Source organism: Hirundo rustica, chromosome 2 (assembly GCF_015227805.2).
Source record: "Hirundo rustica isolate bHirRus1 chromosome 2, bHirRus1.pri.v3, whole genome shotgun sequence".
Taxonomy (NCBI): domain Eukaryota; kingdom Metazoa; phylum Chordata; class Aves; order Passeriformes; family Hirundinidae; genus Hirundo; species Hirundo rustica.
This window is the reverse complement of record NC_053451.1, coordinates 11,401,705-11,421,751: the sequence shown is the minus strand read 5'-3', so window position 1 is coordinate 11,421,751 and position 20,047 is coordinate 11,401,705. Positions and strand designations below refer to the sequence as shown.

The following is a 20,047-nucleotide window of genomic DNA, read 5'->3' as shown; positions in this document are numbered from 1 at the left end:
GTATTTATTTGCACACTTAACGCAGTTTTTGAACCTCGGGAACAAGCATTATTTTATTAAATATTAACATGGTTGCTGACAGAAACAGGCACCATGTTGTGACACCAACCTGATATGGCAAAATTCAAGGATTCATCCAAGTCCTTTGCTGTCATGCAATGAATTCATTTTATCAGGGAATGACTATAATGTTTTGTCATATTGGACCAAGGTCAACATAAATAATTTGGAAAGTGATACCTCATTAATGGTGTGTCCTTTAAAGGCAGCTATTAGTTGTTACTTGAGTAAAATACTTTTCTGACGGAAAAAAAATCACAGTGAGCAAGAGTTTAGGAGTAAAATCACTGTTCCATTAAGTCTACATAAAAAAGACATGAAAAGTCATTTAAATATAGCTAATAGTTTGTTAGGAATAATATAATGTTGGAACAAAGAGAAGACAAAGGCTTTTTCTTGGAAGTGGCACTCACAGATTGATTCCAATATTACTCAGACTATTATCTAGAAACACATTAATTATATTAATTGATGGATAGATTTAGAGGCAACTGTGATGCATATAAAGCTGTCTTCTAGAGTTATGATTACCATCATTAATGTCCATTCCCTTTGATTCCTTAAGAGCTTTCAGTGCCTTAAGAATGGTTGTGCCATCATTAGGAGCAGTCCAGGGTGGTGGCAGTAGCACTATGGTTGATTTGTTGATGACAATCTGGTGTCAGAGCAAAAAGTTAAGGGATTTTTCTGCCGTTGCAGAAAGAGTTCAATAGCGAGTTCAACCTTGCTGGCTTTAACACAGATTCATAGCTAACACGGGGTGGGTGTTGGGGAGAAACTGACCAAAGCAGAACTGAAGGGTTGCCGGCACTGTGCTGCCTGATGTTCACCGCATCACTGTGGAAACAGATGTGTCTCAATTCTAAGTACAGAAAAAGTGTTTGAAAGTTCAGTGCCATTAATACTAATTGTGCAATTAGTTGCTGAAGCACTTTTGTAAGTATCTTAAAGCTGCTGTTGTAGAGTAGCTTTGCTTCCCTTTTAAAGAAAACTTCTCCTGCAGTTCAGTTTAAATATTGTCATTCCTACTAAAAATATTCTGTAGTTTTTCGAGTCAGTAGGAACTTATTTCTTTGTTCAGTCCCCTACTTCAGCTTCCTTTGCAGTGAGAAAATACTATAATCCTACATGATTACCAAAACCAGAATTGTTTTACTACTGATGTAAATATTGATTAACTCAGCTGAGGGGAAAAAAAGACCTCTTTCTTGAAAAAAGTTGTGGTAAAAAGATCTTAGTTCATTTTTATGGTCTTGAAGGATTAACTCCCTTTAATTTAAGGACTAAGTATTTCTCCATACTTCATACTTCCAAAGGACATGTAAAGTTGTCACTATCAATATCACAGTTAATGGCAGCAGAAGTGATTTTGGAGCAGCAGTTAGGAGAATGAAAATACTTTCAGGAATGTTTTTTACAGTGTGAGAGTGATGGCTGGGCAGGCACTTGGGCAGACCTGTCTCAAACTCTGTGTGAAGGCAGATGGGGAAGTGGCATCCAGTGCTTCTGTTGTGCACTCAGGTTTTATGCCGAAATAGGAAATGTTGGCTACAAGGACAAAATATTTCCATGTTTATCACTATATCCATCCTCTGTTTCAAAGCATCTTGGAACGAATTCAGTTGAAAATAATCTGTTCTGCCCAGGTATTTTAACATAGTATTGACTGGTTTCTGCACAGGTTAATTTGCAGGCAACTGAAGCCGTGGATGTTGACCAAAGGCTGGAGTGTGATTGACTAAGGTTATGTTAGTTTTATCTAGACAAAATTAGTTAAAATAAAATGGCTTCTTAAATTAAAATAGTTTATATGATATATCTTTTTATGCCAGGGCTTATAATAGAACTTTTTCAGTCTGATGAGGTGGTTTATCAATGTATATCTCAAAATACATTTATGCTTTGCATTTTGGGAAGCAAGAAAATGCACACAAATAAAAATATCTTTCTGTAATCTTGGGAAGCACATTTTCTAGTGACTGGATCTGGGTTCAATTGACTTTTGTATTTCATTAACAGACTGAAACACAATGTACAATAGCGATGTATGGTAAATAGTGAAAAAATCAGGTCATATTTTACTTAAGCATTTTAATGTAATTGCTTCACGCAAATCAATTTTTACTGTTGCAAAATGCTTTAGAGTAATAGGAGAAATGATCATCCACTCTGAAAGATAAAATCTGCAACTTTAATATTTTAATGTTAAAAATCAGCATCTTTTATATAAGAGATTGTGTCTAAAACACCTTCTTACCTTCTCTCTGTCATAATTATGTTTATCTGTGTTGTTTGTGATCACAGATCTCTTGATAAAGCCACAGACTTTGGTCTGCACCTAGTTCTGTAGTGCTTACAGAGACCTGAAAGCAGTTTGGGATTTGCTTTTTCATCAGTGACTGCCAACCTCTGCAAGCATTTCATACCTGCCCATAGGGTTGCAAGAACCAAATCCAGGAGCTTACAGCAATCATACACCTGTGTGTATATGTGTAGATACGCTCACACAGTAAGTGAGAATGCACTTTATAGTTTTGGTACTGTGGAATGATAAATATATTGAAGGTCTACACTGGTCTGAAAACAGAAATAAAGAAGTGCATCATATTATGCTAAGATACTATAGAATTTAAGGTGTTTGAACAAGAAAGTAATTATATTTTAATAGAAACCTATTTATAAAAGAGGTCAAGAAGATAAACCCCTTATTTGGGTTTTCTTATTCTTTCCCCTTTAGAATGCTGTAATGGGATACCCTGCAATTTTTTTTACAAAGCACAAAATATGTATTAAAAATCACCAGTATGGAAAAAACATGTAATACAGGAACACTATTATTAATGAGGGAGAGCTGGTACTCATTGTCAAATGTTTTGAAAAACATCACTTTTTATGAGAAAAAAGTTGTAGTATTGTGAGTCTTTGGTTGGGTGCAGACAAGCACATCTCTATAATTGTTTGAATAATTGCCAAACACTTGCCTAGAAAGAAAACTAAAAAGCTCTATTCAATCCTTTTTTTAACTCTATTAATTCCAAACACATTACACAAGAGAGAACTTTTGGCTGACATTCAGTTTATTTCATTAGAAAGCAGCATGATCCATGGTCAGCCTTTCTGCACAATCCATAAAACCTCATTCCAGAGCCTTTTGTAATAGGCAAGGCAGAGGAACTCCCATGAGTCCAGTTTAAAGAGAGAACATACAGTTTCATTTTGATATGCAGAGAGATTGCACTGTTGCAGAGTTGACTCTGCATTAAGATGAAATTGCACATTGAAAAACACAATGTAAAAACATAAACCAGATAATATTTTACCTGATATTAACAATTTTGATTCTTTTCCACTACATTTACAGTTTACAATTTTTTTTTTAAATTTCCCATGCTTTGTAAAGCCCTCCACTGTGCAGTTAATGCACTGATGTTCAAATAATATATTTTCCTAAGATTCTATATAAAACAAAAAGAAAAGTGACAAAACTGTTCATTAAGAAAACCACAGCATCTCTTTTGAAATATTGCGCTCACTTGGAAATAGTTCTTATTAACGAACAGAAGTTAGCTGTGTTTTCCTCACCAAGATTTATGTATTCAGTTTCTCTATGAGATTGAAATGGCAGCTGAGTTTGCATCGTTATCCAATGTCTTGCTTTCAACATCTAAATTCCATTTCTACAATTAAAAAATATCAAGCTAATAGATGATGTTTTTGATCCAGTCCACAAACATGGTGACTCGAACATACACTCCTGGTCGTTGGGGAAGTGCACACTCTTCGCCAAATGATACTACACCTACCAGAAACCACTTGTCCCCATCTTCAAATGTCAGAGGGCCACCTGAATCCCCCTGCAATAACAAATTCAAAAGTTTAAAGTGAACAGTGTCGACTCTGAAGCCGAGCCTGTTGTGTTTGTTTCTTAATCATAGATGCTTTACCCCTGTATGTCCTGGGTGCCAGGAAGTGAGATTAAGATGAGTATTTCCATGTGAAAAAAAAAAAAAAAAAATCTTGAAAGGATCCATTTATTATTTTCTTTATTTTTAAATGATGTGAGCTTAGGCTGTTGTCAGTCTTCCAATAGAGGACTGAACTTCAAGAGAGGTGGTTGTTGTTTTTTTTTTTTTTAAATCTTATTCCTTTTATGTTCAGCCCTTTGTATTTCATAAAGCCTGGGTGAATGTGGAGGATTTGTTTTTCAGCTGAATATGTTCAGCCAAAACACAATTCTATTTTCAGCCACCCCAGAGTTTCTGCAGTTTCAAATTTAGAGAACAAAATAACAAGATTGCCAGAAGAGGTGCCCTTTTCTCTCACCTTCTTTTCAATAGTTTAGCAGATGTAGCATTGTAATAGAGACTGAATTTGATTTAGCTTGAGTGGGAATGAGTCAGCCATGGGTATCTTGTTTTGATGGCAAAGAAAACAATTACTATTTTTCATTGTCTGATCGAGTTAGTTGAACCAGTATTAATTGTGTCTTCTCCAGGCCCTGTGAATGGATCTTTACCAGAGAATTCTGCAATTAAAATACTTCTGCCCATAATTCTAGGGCATCCCAGAATGTTAAAGGCTGTGACAGCAGCCTAAAGGGGGATGTGCTATCAGGACTCAGTTGTTCATCTTTGCTCATGGCTGACTGGTCATTGATCACAGTGCTGGTCACTTGTGCTCTGTATCAGCCTGTGGTGCTACACTGATTTTTTTGTTCTTGTTTTTGTTCAGTATAAGGTTCAGAAACAAAAAGGGAAAGGAAAACCATGAGGGAAAAGGACGTTAGACTTAAACCCAATCCTTGTTCTAGACTAAACTGGGCAAAGTCAGGGCACATGGTGAAGGCTTAGGTTGGGAGGGCAAGGCAATATGAAAAATTATGTGAGAGCGCTCCTCATCAGGCTTGAGAAAAGCCAGCCAGTCTCCATGCCACAGAGTCCATATTGAAGAAAAATCATGTGGCAGCCACCTCTGAGTACATCCTCAAAGAGAAGTAGTGAGTCATAAAGGGAGCTGAAATTGATAAAAGCTAAACCCACAGGAACATATATCAGTGCAGAAAGGCAGCCTCTCTGAAATAATGTGTTGTCCACTTAGGAATAAGTCTCTAGAGTCTACAGATTTTGGGGAAAAGCAGCTTTGCTCTCCCTCTTTCCCTTATTGAAGGATTTCTGAGACTTCATTTTATTTGGTATTTATTTCCCTGTTCTCTGCATTTCCCTAAGAATGTGCCTCTCTCCTTCATGGAATTACGCAGCAGGAATTATTCAAAGCCGAGTGCAGAAAATTTCCAGTCCTCACATTTATCTCCCTCCATGGTTGTTTATGCCAAGTTGACTTTTTTTTTTTTTTTTTTTTTTTTTTTTTTTTTTAAAAAAAAAAAAAAAAAAAAAAGCTGTATCCTGAAATATTATTAAATGGGCAAAGTACCATGAGTAGAAATTACATTAATTGACAGGGATTGCTCTGGTTTTCATGAGTGGAAGACAAGGGGGCATTTTATTCAGTAACTAGATGAGGTTTATGCCAGCAGTGGAAATGAGTTCCTTCTACTTACCTGGCAGGAATCTACTCCTCCCATGTCATATCCCGCACAGAGCATATTCTCCGTAATATTATATTTTGGCATCCATTGCTGGCATTTTTCATTGGAAAGGAGAGGCACCTCTGCTTCTTGCAATATATTTGAAGTGGGACCTGATGAAAATACAAAGTACATTTACCTGCAGCATTAAATGCGTGCATCCCGCTGGGAACTCTAATGGTTTTGTTCCTGTTCCAGCATGCTTGGCACGCTCCTGAGCAGTAGGAATCCCTGCCTTACTGCTGTACTATTCAGGCATATGCCCCTGTAACACAGTCACTGATTACACAGGGCTTGCTAACTGAATTCTGTCTTTCATTTGGACTGAATTTGGTTATAATTATATCAGGATTGCTAAAATCAATGACTATGAACTCACTGTGAAGAGATCTAAGGGATAATTAAAGGCTTAGGAATGTGGGTTGTCCAGTGTTTCCTCACTATTGATTGTGTAACTTTGGTTATTTAATTTTTTTTTTTTTTAAATCCTTCATTAATTCCTGCCAAAAAAATTAAATGCAGTTTGATGTACAAGTCAATGTATTCAACTGTGGAAGGGAAATGTTATGCTTTTTATTTCAGGGAGACTCCAAATCTGGAGCATATGACATACAAACAGAACATACATTTCACACTGCCGTCAGTTCTCTTGACTTCTGGGGAAAATGATTTGCACATTGTCAGAAAGACTAATCTTCCTCTTCCCCCACCCAATATCTGGAACCAAGATGTACATATTTCATGTTGAGAAAAGTAGTCATCATAACTTCTAAGTGGATGTAATAAGCTTTCTTCATTGCTTAATGAACTTAAATATGCATGTTTTCTTCTAATAAATATGTCATAACTATCATTTTGCTTCAGAGAAGGAATAGTGGAATGGGATAGTTTCTAAATTTTCATACGGAGCAATAACTCTCTAAACTATTTGACCTTAACAGCTCCTGTGGAACAGGAACAAGCTTTCCCCCACAGCTACATGCCTGTCAGAATTTTCCAAGCAGATGACCCACCTTCATTCTTAATATTTCCCCAGCCAGCAATGGAGCAGTTAATTCCTGGTAAAAACTGTTGATTTTTTTCTGGTAGACAGATAGGTTGTATGTAATCTGTGAACAAAAACAAGCAATCAATTTCAACCTCTTCCCTATATTCAGGTTTTTATGAAGTCACACCAGAAGACTTTTTAATTCAAACCCACTTTTTGGCCAAGACATCCAGGAAGTACTGAGCGGACTCTCCACCACCCTCATATGCTAAGCACTGTTTTGCATAATAGAATAAATGGGAATAAATGGGAATAAATGGGTCTTTTGGGAAAATCAAAACTCACCTGTGTACTGCACTTTGTGTTGAAGGTGCATCAGAGCAATATCACTGTCTTTTGTTTGCTTCATGTAGTGAGGATTTATAATAATTCTGTCGATGTTGTGAACCACTGTTGGGGGCTGTGCCAGATCTGACTGAAGGTACAAGCCAAGAACTGCTCGCCAGCGGGATGGCTTTAATTGTCTCCTAGGAGTTGCAAGGAGAGTATTCACAATTAGGAATGATTAATGAAAGTTTTGAAGGATATGTATCAGATAAAATGCTGATATGTAGCCTCGTGGTATTCCATAACATTTGCACGTTTTGTCAAATAAACAGGACAGAGCAGATGTGCTTAGAATTCCGTGAGAGGATCACTGTATTAAATATCCGTGCTGCAGACGTGCGTTGCTGATTTTTTTATGGTGAGCTTATAATGCATTATTCATAGTGAATTAATCAGACGGTGGTGCAGAGGAGGAAGATACATTAACTAAATTACCATGGCTTTTTAAACGCTATGAAGAATACCGATGACTGCCCAGTAGGCAATTAATATTGGTCCCAGTGAGAAAACTGTAATAGAATGTCTAAGGAATAAGAGGTCTGAGATGTTGTTGGAACTGCTGCGTCTCACAGACTCAGAAAACTAGTCTCTTAGTTTTTAATCTGAATCAAAAATATATGCTAAGACAAAATATGGCACAATCTGCATTTTTTTTCCTAACCCACACATGCTGGTTTGAGGCTGTATTCATCAGAGAACTTAAATATTTGCTGTTTTTTAATCAATCACTTTATGGTTTAAAACATACATTTTCAGCCTGATTGTTGGACTGAATTGGTTTCTGCTCATCTTTTGGATTGACATCAAGAAGTTCTTTTGTTCTAAACTAGCAGTATTCAAGTTAAGTGTTCAGAAGGTGTGAAACTGCAGGCTGCAATTTAGGAAAAGTCTAGCAAAGGAAACATGATAAAATTAGATTTAGTTGGAAATAGATAATTCAAGTGAAAAGGAAGTATCAAGACAATCGTGGATTTGTTGTGTGGAAACTAAGAGGGCTTAATCCTTTTCATTTTAGTGTCTTTGTGTGGAATGTAGTTCCTGTCATGCCATGGGGCAGCATTAGGATTTTGGCACAGTCTCCATTGCCTTATTATTTAACTATTTGTAGTGAAACTCTACTCTAGTTTTAAGTTTTCTTTTTTCTTTGTCCTTTTTTGTTGTTGTTGTTTGTTTGTTTTGTTTTGTTTTGTTTTTTTGCCATTCCAGGTTCTATATGTCTTTTACAACACTTGTTTTTATTTTAGATATTATGAAGGCAAACCCTAGAAAATATTTCAATATGTATCATTTCTTTGAATGGTACAAATAACACCATCAAGAGGATATCCAATATTGCCTAATCAATGCACATAAATCCAGATTCATTCCAGTGATGCACAATAAATCTTGATCAATCCATGATAATATACAGGAGGAACGTTGGGTTTGATTTATGGGATATGATGACACTTTTTATACCACTCGTAGGGATTCACCTAATTTATGAAGGCCCACAATAATTATGGATTAAGTACCAATGCTCAATATTAATACCATGCATTTAAAGTGCAAATCCTTATTGTTCAGGAAATGCTGCTTGGTTTACACAATTCTCTGCATTAAAGTAAGGACTAAGGATTTACCAGGAAGTAAAGGAACTTTCAGCTGAGCCTACAAGTGATTCAAAACCGGGTAATTAAACCAGGAGTTGGTTGTTAATTTTTCTTATCAGTGTCACAATTTGTTCATAATCAGATGCCTTCTTAGTGAACTTGCACATAAAAGAACATTACCCGTATACACAGTGTGCTGCTGTCACCAGCCACTCATCACTGACAAGGGAAGCTCCACAAACGGGTTGGAAATTAAATTGGAGTGAAACTATCCAAGGCCAAGCCCCTCTTCTGGCGTCACTTCCACCTACAATTCTTGTTCCATTATTCTGAGTTACCAGGTGTTTTCCGCAAGCTATGATAAAGCAAAATAGAATCAAATTAAAAAAAAAAAAAAAAACAACCAAAAAAAACCACACCAAAAAACAACAACAACAACAACCAACCAAACTAACAAACAAAAAAAAACCCCAAAAAACCAAAAAACCCCAAAGGGATGTAACATATTTTATTGGACTAGTCATTTTTCTTGGGGAAAAAAAAAAGTCTCTGTAGAATCTGATCTGCTATTCAAAAATACAGTAGAAAAACAGTTTGGGTTTTATAGCTGAAATCAAGATGCAACTGTCCAACTTCAATTTAAATGTTTTCTCTCCTCAGACCTTATGGAATTTTTATACATTTATTTTATATATGTTTTCACTATAGATCCTTCTCTAGTGTACACTTAACACTGAAATCAAGTGAAGACTAAATTTTCCTGTGTTTGTATCATTATTAGTATAACATTTATAGCCCATTCCCTATCCTTTCCATTCAAGCTGTAAAGATTAGGCTTTATGGTCTGAACAATTTTATCTCTCTGTGAAATATTCCTGGATTCTGTGTACTTACGTTGAATGTTACATTGCAGATGAATCACCAGGTTGTCCAAACACTGTTCTCTAGAATGACAGTGCAATTAAATCACAACTATCTGCACATCAGATACCTCTAACTGTCAAATATATATACATACACACACCGAGAAATTTATACAATCATACATATAAAAGTACATTTGCTTAGCATTATCAGCCTGTTAAGTATAACTAATGTTACATGTTAAATTATAATTATAAATATGCAACATTATAGGTTATACATCTTTAAATGTACATATTCCTCTTCATGGGCACTTAATTGATTTATATTATGGAAATAAAAGTAGAAGCATGTATTTTAGGGAAATGAGTCATCTGTCCATGACAGATTTGCAATAAAGTTATAGCTGCCTTTGGTACTTTTTCCTACCTTTTGAGATGTTTTCAATACCTTACCACTAGAGATCAGTGTGGCCAAAGAATTTAAGAGGTTAGTTTTATATCCCTCTATCGTTTTACTAAGAAAATAATGCTACTGTAAAATACATAGTTGCATATGCTAGGTTAGAAATTATTTAGCAGAGATATAAAGCCAGAGCCTGAAGAGCACAAGACCACAGATCAAAACTGCTCAAGCATTTCTGATACCCAGAGGTTTTAGTATTATGTTCATAGTCTGTAATGAATCTGAAACACTTGGGACAGTGTGCTAGCAATTCAGATCTGATACACACAGAAATATGAATGAGAGGAAGATAGAAAACCAAGCTCTGCCAACAGTTTTTTTCCAGCGAGCATTTCCACCTTCCATTTTTAAATAGAGTAGGTGAATGATACTTTAAACATGATAGGGAATGATGCATCCATCCCTGTTTGCTTTAAAATTTGGTATCTGCTGTGAGGGAGATGTGACCCAGTAATTTCCCAAAGGCACACTGGTACAAGAAATAAAGTGGGAACAGTAACCACCCACTGCCTTCCCAGTTAAACCTTCACTATAGTGGAGTGCAAATGAGATATTCCTCTAGCCCTGAATAGTCCTACATTGTCATTTTCCACTTCAAGGTAGGTATCTAATTTTAAAGCTGTAATTTAAAAAGTGGAAACCAATTTCTGTGACTTGTATTCAAAACTGTATTGATTTCATAAGTGTGCCCCTTCGTAACCAGACAAACATCAAGGACGACCAGAAATGCATAAACCCGCAGGAAACCAATATCATCTTCTGCATAAACTTCATAGCAACTAAATACCCTCCGCCACAATGCCTTCATAGGCTTTCAAAGGGGGGTCAGTGGTGCTGTATATTAGGCTTTTTATCTGATCTTATGCTTTCTCATATGTAGATGCATAAACTACCCAAACTAACAACCAAAATGTCAGATTTTCACTATAATTTTACATTTTGAGTGTAAAGGGAATTGCCTGTCCCACCACAAGTATCTACTGGGTGCTTTAGTAGAAATTACTTCATTTGCCTCTGCTTTTTCTTCTTTGTGGAGCTAGCTTCTAGCAGGAAAAGCACTTCCTTGCCTGCACTTCAGCCCAACAATCCTCAGCTGACTCTTGGTCGGCACAGGAGTGGCCAAAAGGCACCAGAGGCATGTGCTGAACACCCTCCTCTGTGCCTCTCTGAGTGTCAGCTGTCAAGCAGCACGCCTGGCAGAAATCTGGAGTAGTCAGGATATCTGTGAGCATGCTCTTCACTTAGAACTGGCAAAAACAATTGGTCCCTGTGGAATCTGCTCGCATATATCTAAAAGGCAGGATCTGGGGCTCTTACAAAGCTATCCTGCCAAAAATCACATTACCTAAGGGCACCAGAGAATGCTTTTGCTGTCTCTGTCACTGCAGCTTTCAAGCCCTATTATATGTGCCCTCCTTTGTTTCAGTGGTGGTTTTATGCAGTGCACTTGAATAAAAATCAAAGACAATGTGAGAAATACATTTTATAATTAGATTACCAGTTAATGAATTCAGTTGCTTAAATTATCAAATCTGTGTGATCTTTCTAGCACTCATCATGGTGGTACAAAGCCATGTGTGAATCTGCAATAGCGTCACCCTGCAAAATGATTCCTATCAGCTGTCCAGATGAAACATGGGAGAAGACACCTATTTCTGCAACTAAAATGCAACTAAGATAAATTAATTTATTCCATTTCCTGCTGCTTTAATCTCATTTAGTGACTTCTTTGACAGAAGACATCTTTAAATCATTACTGCTCTTCTGCTCTTCAGGAAGTCTTGTGGCAATGCTGGTTTAGACATTCACTCAAGAAAAAAAAAATAGCCTCCAATGATATTCCATTAGTTTAAGATACTTTCACCACCCATGAGAATGATAAATGTTTGGGGTTAACAGAGTATAATTAGAACATAAAATGTAACTTTTCATTTTTTTTCCTGTAGACAAAATAATAGACCATAGAAAATTAGGAAGTGTCTCTTGCTTTATTACTATGTGATATGTTTATAAAGGGAAACTGAAAGAACATGGACTCTTGCTGTCCTCAACATTTTAGCAATTAGACAGTAATTTTCTGGCTCAGTGTTCTGGTAGAAATCCAGAAAAAATTATACAGTAAACCCTCCTATAAGCAGAAAACAGTAATTGAAGTAATTACAAATCTTTAAATTGGCAATGGAAAGCTTTTCTCCTTGGGAATTGCATTGTAAATCTCACCATTTCCTGAGGATGTAATCTTGGGCTAATATCACATTTTCATTTAATCTACAGGAAAATACCAGTTTGTAGCACCCTTCAGAATCACTTCAGCTGCTATTTGGACTGAGAAAGGTTGGAATAGAATCAAGTGTATTCTGAGGATCATGTAATCTAATGATTCACTTGTAAGCGTGGAGACAAGCAGAAGTATGTCCAAAGTCTATATCAATAAAGTCAAAGGATTTTAGAATGTGACTCATTGTATTTCAAGAAATGCCTTGATGGATCAAAGTTTGGAGTGCGTATTTTTCTCTGCTGATTACAGAGAGAACCTATGGTGATGACTACTCTGTAACTATGGGCGAATGTCACTCCATCTTAATTCTTCTGTATTATATATAGGTAATATTAATTCTACTATATTATGTACTCATAATTTAGAGATTTCTGGATAAGAAATATTTTGCTAAAAGAGCATATAATTTCCACAGTAAATGGATAGAGACGTCAATTAGGATTTGAGCTATATATTAGTGCATAAATAATCACCACCATACTTACAGACATCATTTGTATTAGGAAGAAACTCTGCACCCACCTTTCTGTAAAAATTAGGCTGTGGTTACTTCCTTTGGTGATGGTGACAAATGGGCCATCTCCAGTGAATAATACTGCTGATGACATATTTGCATTCCTGGGACAAAAAGACACATACTTTTAGATATATACCCTATTCCACCAGTGGAGCAACATTTGGGAAACGACTATACTGACAGAATAAACACCAGCTTTGTTTGTTTGTTTGTTTTCTTTTTCTTCTCAAATAATGACCCTTTAGCAGGAGATTTTTGAGGCTTGAAACTCATTCAGATTAAAATGTGAGTCACTTACTTCCAGTCTTACATCTTATTGTAAGACTTCTAATGCTACAATAATATTGAAAGAGATTTAGTTATTTGAACAGCAGTGAATAGGTATTTTGGCTTTTCAGTGCCACAGTGAAGGTTTTGAAATACCAGTTCTTAAATGTATGGAGACAGAACTTAGAATGCCAAACAGGGTAATAATAGCTGAACCTTGGGGTATCACAGCCTTGTTTTTTTAAGGGGTGCAGTTACACTTACACTATACTGTCTAGAAAAGAAATGAAATTATATATTTCAGAATCTAATGGAGTAAAAATAAAAGTTAATTTTCACCTCAAAGTTCTGTTGAAATCAGAGTAGCTGTGGAATAAGTCAGTAGTGTCATGTTTGCTATTGAGCAGGAATGGAGTGTATTCATAGTCACAGAATCACAGAAACAGTTTGGGGTGGATGAGACCTTTAAAGTTCTTGTAGTCAATTTAAAGGTATTAATTAGTCTATTCTTTCAGTAGGGTTTTTTTTTTTTTTTTGGTAGCTTTTTGAACTAAGAATTCTCTGTACTATTGATGAGACAAATTGTTTTGACAATTAGAACCCATATCCATATTTACTCTATAATCCATTCTGCATCATGTACTTTGTGATACTTCATATGACCAGTTTGGAACACATATCTATGAAACACACTTGCTTTCGCTAGAGGAAGCATGGGGGAAAAAGACAGCTATGGTTAGACTGCATAATTTTTGGAAGGTTAACAGCCTCCCATCTGGCCCTTTAGCTTTACACATCTCAGGAAGAGAACCATTTGTTTAATTCACAAGGAGCATCTGCAGGTTTAATACACTGGGAGCAGGTTTAATACACTGAAGCAGGTTTAATACACAAGGAGCAGGTTTAATACACTGGGAGCACTTGCATTGTGTCTTCTCTTCAAGTGCGGTAAATCTCACTCTCCTGGGAAGGATGAAGTGCGGAATCTGCCTGCAAATCTGCTGAGTATGAAGTAAAGAGGTGTTCAACAACCCTGCTGTGCCACCAGGAGAACTGTATGGTCCATCTGATGGAAAAGTCACTTCTCCTGCATTTCTCAGCCTGGAAGTGCCTTTTAGACAGAGCAGTATAGATGGAGCAGTAAAGTGCCCAGCCAGGTAGGCAGAGTCAAATTCTGTGATGAAGAACTTAGCTGAGACCAGCAAAGTACTCCCAGGAACTAATTTCCTTCCGAAAAATGCTGCAAGTTCATGAAGAAAATAGAATTAAGGCTTTCAGAGTAAAGCCTGAGCTATCACTCTTGTTGGACTTTTTGCCAGGTCTACCCCCATTCCTGGGTACAATTCAGCAAAGACCCAGCTGGCTCTGGTCCCAGGGAAACAGGGTTGTTTTGCATCTGCCCAATGGAATGGTAAAAAGCTCAGTGTGTGATTTTCTTGGTTCCAGGAAATAAGATGCTGACAACAGATTTCAGTGCTGTCAGATGCGCACAGCTAACAGAGCAAGCTGAGCAAAGGATTATTTTCAGGTTTCTCCGGAGCATCAATTACTTCATCTTGCACCCCAGACTCATTAAGAAGATTTGTAAATTATTTGCCTAAGGTGTATTTTGTAGATGCACGATAAGCATGCCCCCAGACTGGCTTCTTGTTTGGTACAAATCACAAATGCAACAGTCACATATTTGAAAAATGGAGGCAAAAGGATTCACACGTGAAATTTATTAGAATCTGTGAGGAATACTGCACTTTCTAACCCAGGTACATAAATAATCAGGATATGATACAGGTCTCCTATCAGCTCAGTCCTTTTCATAAATTAAACAGCAAGTGAGACTAGCAAATTTCTAAGCAATTAATAGTAAAAATAAATTGTCCTAGATGAACTTTAGCCTGTCTTTCTAATAAAGCATGATTCTAGGTTGTAATTCAGTGTAGGAGCATGAGCTAAAGCCTACTCAGGACCTCTTATTGCAAGCATCCATTTAGTAACAAATATGGTGACACTTAACAAATATGCTACTACAAGGGGATTCAAGGAAACTAGAATAGGGTGATGTTCACAGGAGTTACATATATATTTTATATATATATATATATATACACACACACACACACACCTATTCATATATCAATACTTAAATATAGACACATACATATGAGAATTTTGTCCTATGCTGTAACTGCAGTTGTACACAGGTTACAAAAATGTGATACAAGTTAGGTTTAAAAATTTTTTTTCTTGACAATGGAAATATGTAATAAACTGAGAAATGGAATTAATAAGAAATAACTAGGAAGCTGAATAGGAACTGTTTTAGCAAGTGAACCTGAGTAGTTTATAGAGACAACCTGAAAGATATTGCCACAGAATGTTATAGGCACAAAATCATTATGTCATTTTTGGAAGGCAAAGTTTGTTGAAGCCTATCAAATGTGCCAATTAAATCAGTAGATCACAAAATTACTTCTGTTCAGAAGGGAAAAGTGACAGAGCAGGGGCAGAAAGAATCAGAGGAAGAAGGCCACTGGCCACTCTAAAGAACAAAGTATTTGATCAAAAGCACATTTAAACATAGTTTGTATGTTTTTACATGCATTTTAAATTACAGTCAGGATTTGTGCATGTAGCTACCTGATATTTATGTAAACTCAGTACTTAAAGGAAAAAAAGTAAAAAAACCTATCAAACCAGCAGACATTCATCCAATTAGAAGCATTTTTAAAATAAGACATATACTTTTCTAAGTCATTCTAACTCTGTGATTGCTACAATTAATTTATCAGAAGGAGATTTGTAGGCATCTTTCTTTGGTCAGAGACAAAAATAATAAATTGCAGGCTTAGAATTTAGTTTGATTATTAGTTGGGTGAGTGACATTCTAAAAACCTCAGCACTGCAGGAAAGCTAATTATTATTCATTGGATGGCAGTGGAGTAGCACATGATGTAAGTAAGGCCAAAATTTAGGCCATAATTTTTACCATAGATTGAAAAATGCAACACCCTGCACTCAACAATCCCCTTGTTTCCCCTGAAAATTCTGAACAGTGACTAAAGCCAAATCTATTTTTCTGTCATATACTTCCCTATTCTATCCCTGCTCTAAGTCTACCTCGAGGGAAATTCCGGTTCCTCTCCCAGCAGCTCACGTCTAATGATGGGTACGAAATGTATTGGGAGCCCAGTAGCAGAATATTCAAGAGATAATCCATGATTATCTCTGCTTGGAATGAACTGCAGCACAATGAAAGCAGAGCAGCCAAGTCTGCTGTTGGCTTCAGCTTTACTCTTGAGCCATCCTTATGAAAGTGAAGATGTAAATGATGACATAAAGTGATAAAAGAGTGATGCATCCACAACACTCTCCCAATGTTCTCCAATATGTATCCTCATGCTCAACCTGCCATGTTCAGAGTTATCAATCCTGTACTGAATGTCATCAAGATAGGGTTTGCCACACTTTCAAATCTGTTGGCACACCAAACACTCCACTTGACATAGACAGATACATTTGCCATTTTTTTGGAGAGTACACCCGTAAAATGAGGAGGAAAATGCCAATACACACTCAACAAATCTGCAAAGAAGTTAAAAAGGACAATGAATATTTATCACTCACCCCAACCCCAACAGCTGGCAAACACTGTCTGAAATCTCTCCACTCCAATCATCTGCACATGCCAGATGCCACATCTTCCCAATCCTGGCCTGTACCAGCCCTTTGGTGCTCAGAGAGCCATTGAGTAATCTCACTGGAAAACAGAATGGGCAGAAGCATTTTAAATAGGCGGCAAACCATTTTCCTCCCCAACCCCATGCAAACAGAAATGCAATACAAAGAGATTTATTACTGCCAATGAAGAACACAAAAAAAGTTAAAATGCATTATGGAGGTAATAAACCCAGCATCTCCAGGATGTTGTGTTCCCACAGGAAGGAAATGCTATTGTTATTTCCTATATTTCTGCCACAGCAGAGTTTCATACCTTGTGTTTTCTAAATGTCTCAGAGCTAGATGATAAACAGTACATTTTCCATCAACTCTAAACAATGATTTTTTTTCTTAGTTGGCGCTATATAATTTCTAAATAATGAGTGAAGCTTTAGCTCCATGATGGTCAGTTACACTGACTGGAAATAAGGTTTAAATGAGTGTTGACAAAAAAATAAAATAGATTTCCAGTTCCAATTGCTATGAGTTTTCACTCTTTTCATTGCAGATTTAGTTAAAACATTCTCAACAATTAAAAACTCATTGAAAACCAGTCTGTCTATAAAAACTTTTCCCAAAAGAAAATATTCAGAACAAAAATTCAGAAACTCATTAAATTATTGGTAAAAAATCTTATGCTATTGGCATTGTGACTAAGGAAGTTGGACTGTAAGGCCAACAGAATCTCATGTATACACGTGTATAAAATAAGGATATTATTATATAATATTAAATTTATATATAATGTCAGCAGAATCTCATGTGTCTTAGCAGCTACAGCTGCATTTCAGGCAGATGAGAGGTATTGCCACTGCGAAGTAGAGGAAAGCATGCAATGCATTGACATCTACTGGTTACCAAAAAAACCAAATATATATATACATATACAAAAATCTTACTTGTGCAAGAAACCTTTTTCCACCAAAATGCTTTCACAGAGAGTACCCACAATATATTAAAAAAAAAAAAAAAAATTCTAGATTTTTAGAAATTACTCTGTGACACCAGAGTGCATGAATGAAAGAGGTAATATACAGTGATTGATTAATGAATGGTAAATATTATATTAAACTAAATTTTTGAGCTTCTTAAACATATTGGAACTGTATGCACTGCAGGATTTCTCCGAATTACTTTTGACACCTCTCTTCTTGAGAGAATTTGAACTATAACTCCTTTTCCTTTCTCCTTAACAGATCCATGTTCTTCTCCAAATACATTATTGGTAAGGAATAATAAAGTCATTGAGGATCCAACAACTGCTTAATTCAGATATTATATATTTTAGAATTTTGGCATTTCTTTGCAGTTCCTGGAAGTTTCAGAAGTTGGGGGATTTGAAAAGACAGTTTTTCTAGTTCAAATTGCCACTTCTGATAAGACATTGAAATTGGTTTCAGGAAAATGAGCAAGGCTTTTGGACACTGGGAAGACTCAATGTGAAAGTTTCTAATTGAATTTTCATTTTGTTTAAAGACATAGATTGATTTAGCCAAAGTTTGGATTAAATGGGTTTTTGGACACAAATCTCCCAGGCTTTTCATGTGAGGTAATGTGTTATGGAGTAATAGACAATCAGTGGCAAAATAAATCTTTGGGAAAATGTACATCCTGGTAATGTAGGTGATGGTTACCTTGTTTAGATCTTCCTCAGCAATGACTGGAAAAAAATTCAAGATTTTTTTGCTTAAGAAGAAATGGAAGTGAATTTTATTCTATACATTTTAAAAGAAGAATATATTTGCAACAAAATAGCCAATGGCACTAATTTGAGGAGTGAATCTGTGTCTTCGGACACCTGTCTATCTACCTATCTATCTGCATGTATTTACATATGCCATGTATATTTTTATATATATGTATGTAAAAATGTTGAAATCAATGTACTGTCATCACACACCTAAAAACATATCTGATCCCTAGCAGAACTCTTTAAAACAAAGGAATTTTTTCTAAGCTTAAAGACCACTTTTAAATCTTCTGTTAGCTCTCCAAAGATTGTAAGGAAGTGCAGCTTAACTGCTGTGCTAGGCCAAACATGATTTTAGCATTTTAGTCTAACATTTAAATTATTATTTTAGAGAATCTTATTTCCCTGTTATGTGAAATGAATTAATATACTGTACACATACATTTTGGAAGGAACCATTTTATAGGAGAAGTAAGGAATAGCAGTGAACAATGGAAGCTGCTTTTGAAGCTGTGCCATCCATTCCCCCCACGGAGTCCATGTGGGCTGGAGGGTGCCATGTGTTTTAGTATGGCTTCACACCCACACCAAGAACAGGTTTATTCTCTACCTTGCACTGCAGAATTTTTACTGCTGTGAAATTCAGTTAATTACAGCAAAACCCAATAGGATTTGGAAATATAAAATGAATACAGAAGAAAAGTATATGTTGAATTTTTGTTTAATTTTGAGGCCATTATAAACACAACTACAATTTCGAACACAGAGGACCTTCCTACCTTTTCCAGAGTTCTTCACCAGATTCCACACACTTTCTCAGAAAAGTGACTGTTTTCCCAGCCCTGACAAGCTCAATAAGATGCTGCTGTGCAAATTTGCATGGTCTGCATGCATCTGCAGCATTCTACATTAGCTGAGGTTCTGTGGCGGTTTTCCTAGGCAATTCCTGCCATATATGCATGGCTTAGGTTGGATGCTAGGAAAAACTTCTTCACCAAAAGGGTTGTCAAGCATTGGCACAGGCTGCCTTGTGAAGTGGTGGAGTCACCATCCCTGGCAGGATTTAAAAGACTTGTAGACGTAGCACTGAGGGACATGGTTTATCACTGAACTTGGCAGTGCTGGATTAATGGTTGGACTCTGTGATCTTAACAACTTAAATGATTCCATAATTTCTTTTTAAGAAGGAAACCTTACTGCATTTTGCTTCGTCAGAGCTGTCTTCACACTGAGGTATGTTGTCACACAGGTTATACAATGGGATGCATTTCCCACTACCACACTGATGCTCGTCAGCTGTGCAAGGTCCTGAAGGGAAACGAGAGAGGAAAATTAACCTGAAGTTGTGAGGAAGGTTGATGTTCACAGGAGAACTTACAGTTCACCTAAAGAAAACTGTGTAGATAGTATGAAGAATGTTTAATTTCCTTTTCTTTCCATTTCCATCCATCTCTCTTTCAAAAAAAAGATAACGTTCAGATAAATAGAAGCTAATTAAGAATAAAATCTGTGGTACTCTGCCTTGTAACCTCTGCTCTAGTTAGAGTTGCTCAGTTAGGAGTGTTCTTCCATTGCAACTGATAAACACAGGAGTGAAAAGTCAAATCCTGTCAAATGTGACTAACGATTTAAATTTTCAAA

General features: G+C 36.4%; 1 protein-coding gene across 2 annotated transcripts in view; it reads right to left on the bottom strand.

The window, feature by feature from the left end:
- Window positions 1-3,184: 3,184 nt before the first annotated feature.
- Window positions 3,185-20,047, bottom strand: part of TMPRSS15 (transmembrane serine protease 15) — a 46,331-nt gene continuing 29,468 nt past the window's right edge. For both annotated transcript variants that reach the window (XM_040055922.1, XM_040055923.1), the window contains exons 16-24: window positions 19,604-19,714; window positions 16,624-16,756; window positions 12,741-12,836; window positions 9,506-9,555; window positions 8,792-8,966; window positions 6,978-7,159; window positions 6,658-6,753; window positions 5,618-5,757; window positions 3,185-3,914 (exon numbers count right to left, since the gene is read on the bottom strand). In XM_040055922.1, the coding sequence (XP_039911856.1) occupies window positions 3,759-3,914; window positions 5,618-5,757; window positions 6,658-6,753; window positions 6,978-7,159; window positions 8,792-8,966; window positions 9,506-9,555; window positions 12,741-12,836; window positions 16,624-16,756; window positions 19,604-19,714 (1,139 nt within the window). In that variant the 3' untranslated portion in view covers window positions 3,185-3,758. The remainder of the gene's footprint in view (window positions 3,915-5,617; window positions 5,758-6,657; window positions 6,754-6,977; window positions 7,160-8,791; window positions 8,967-9,505; window positions 9,556-12,740; window positions 12,837-16,623; window positions 16,757-19,603; window positions 19,715-20,047) is intronic.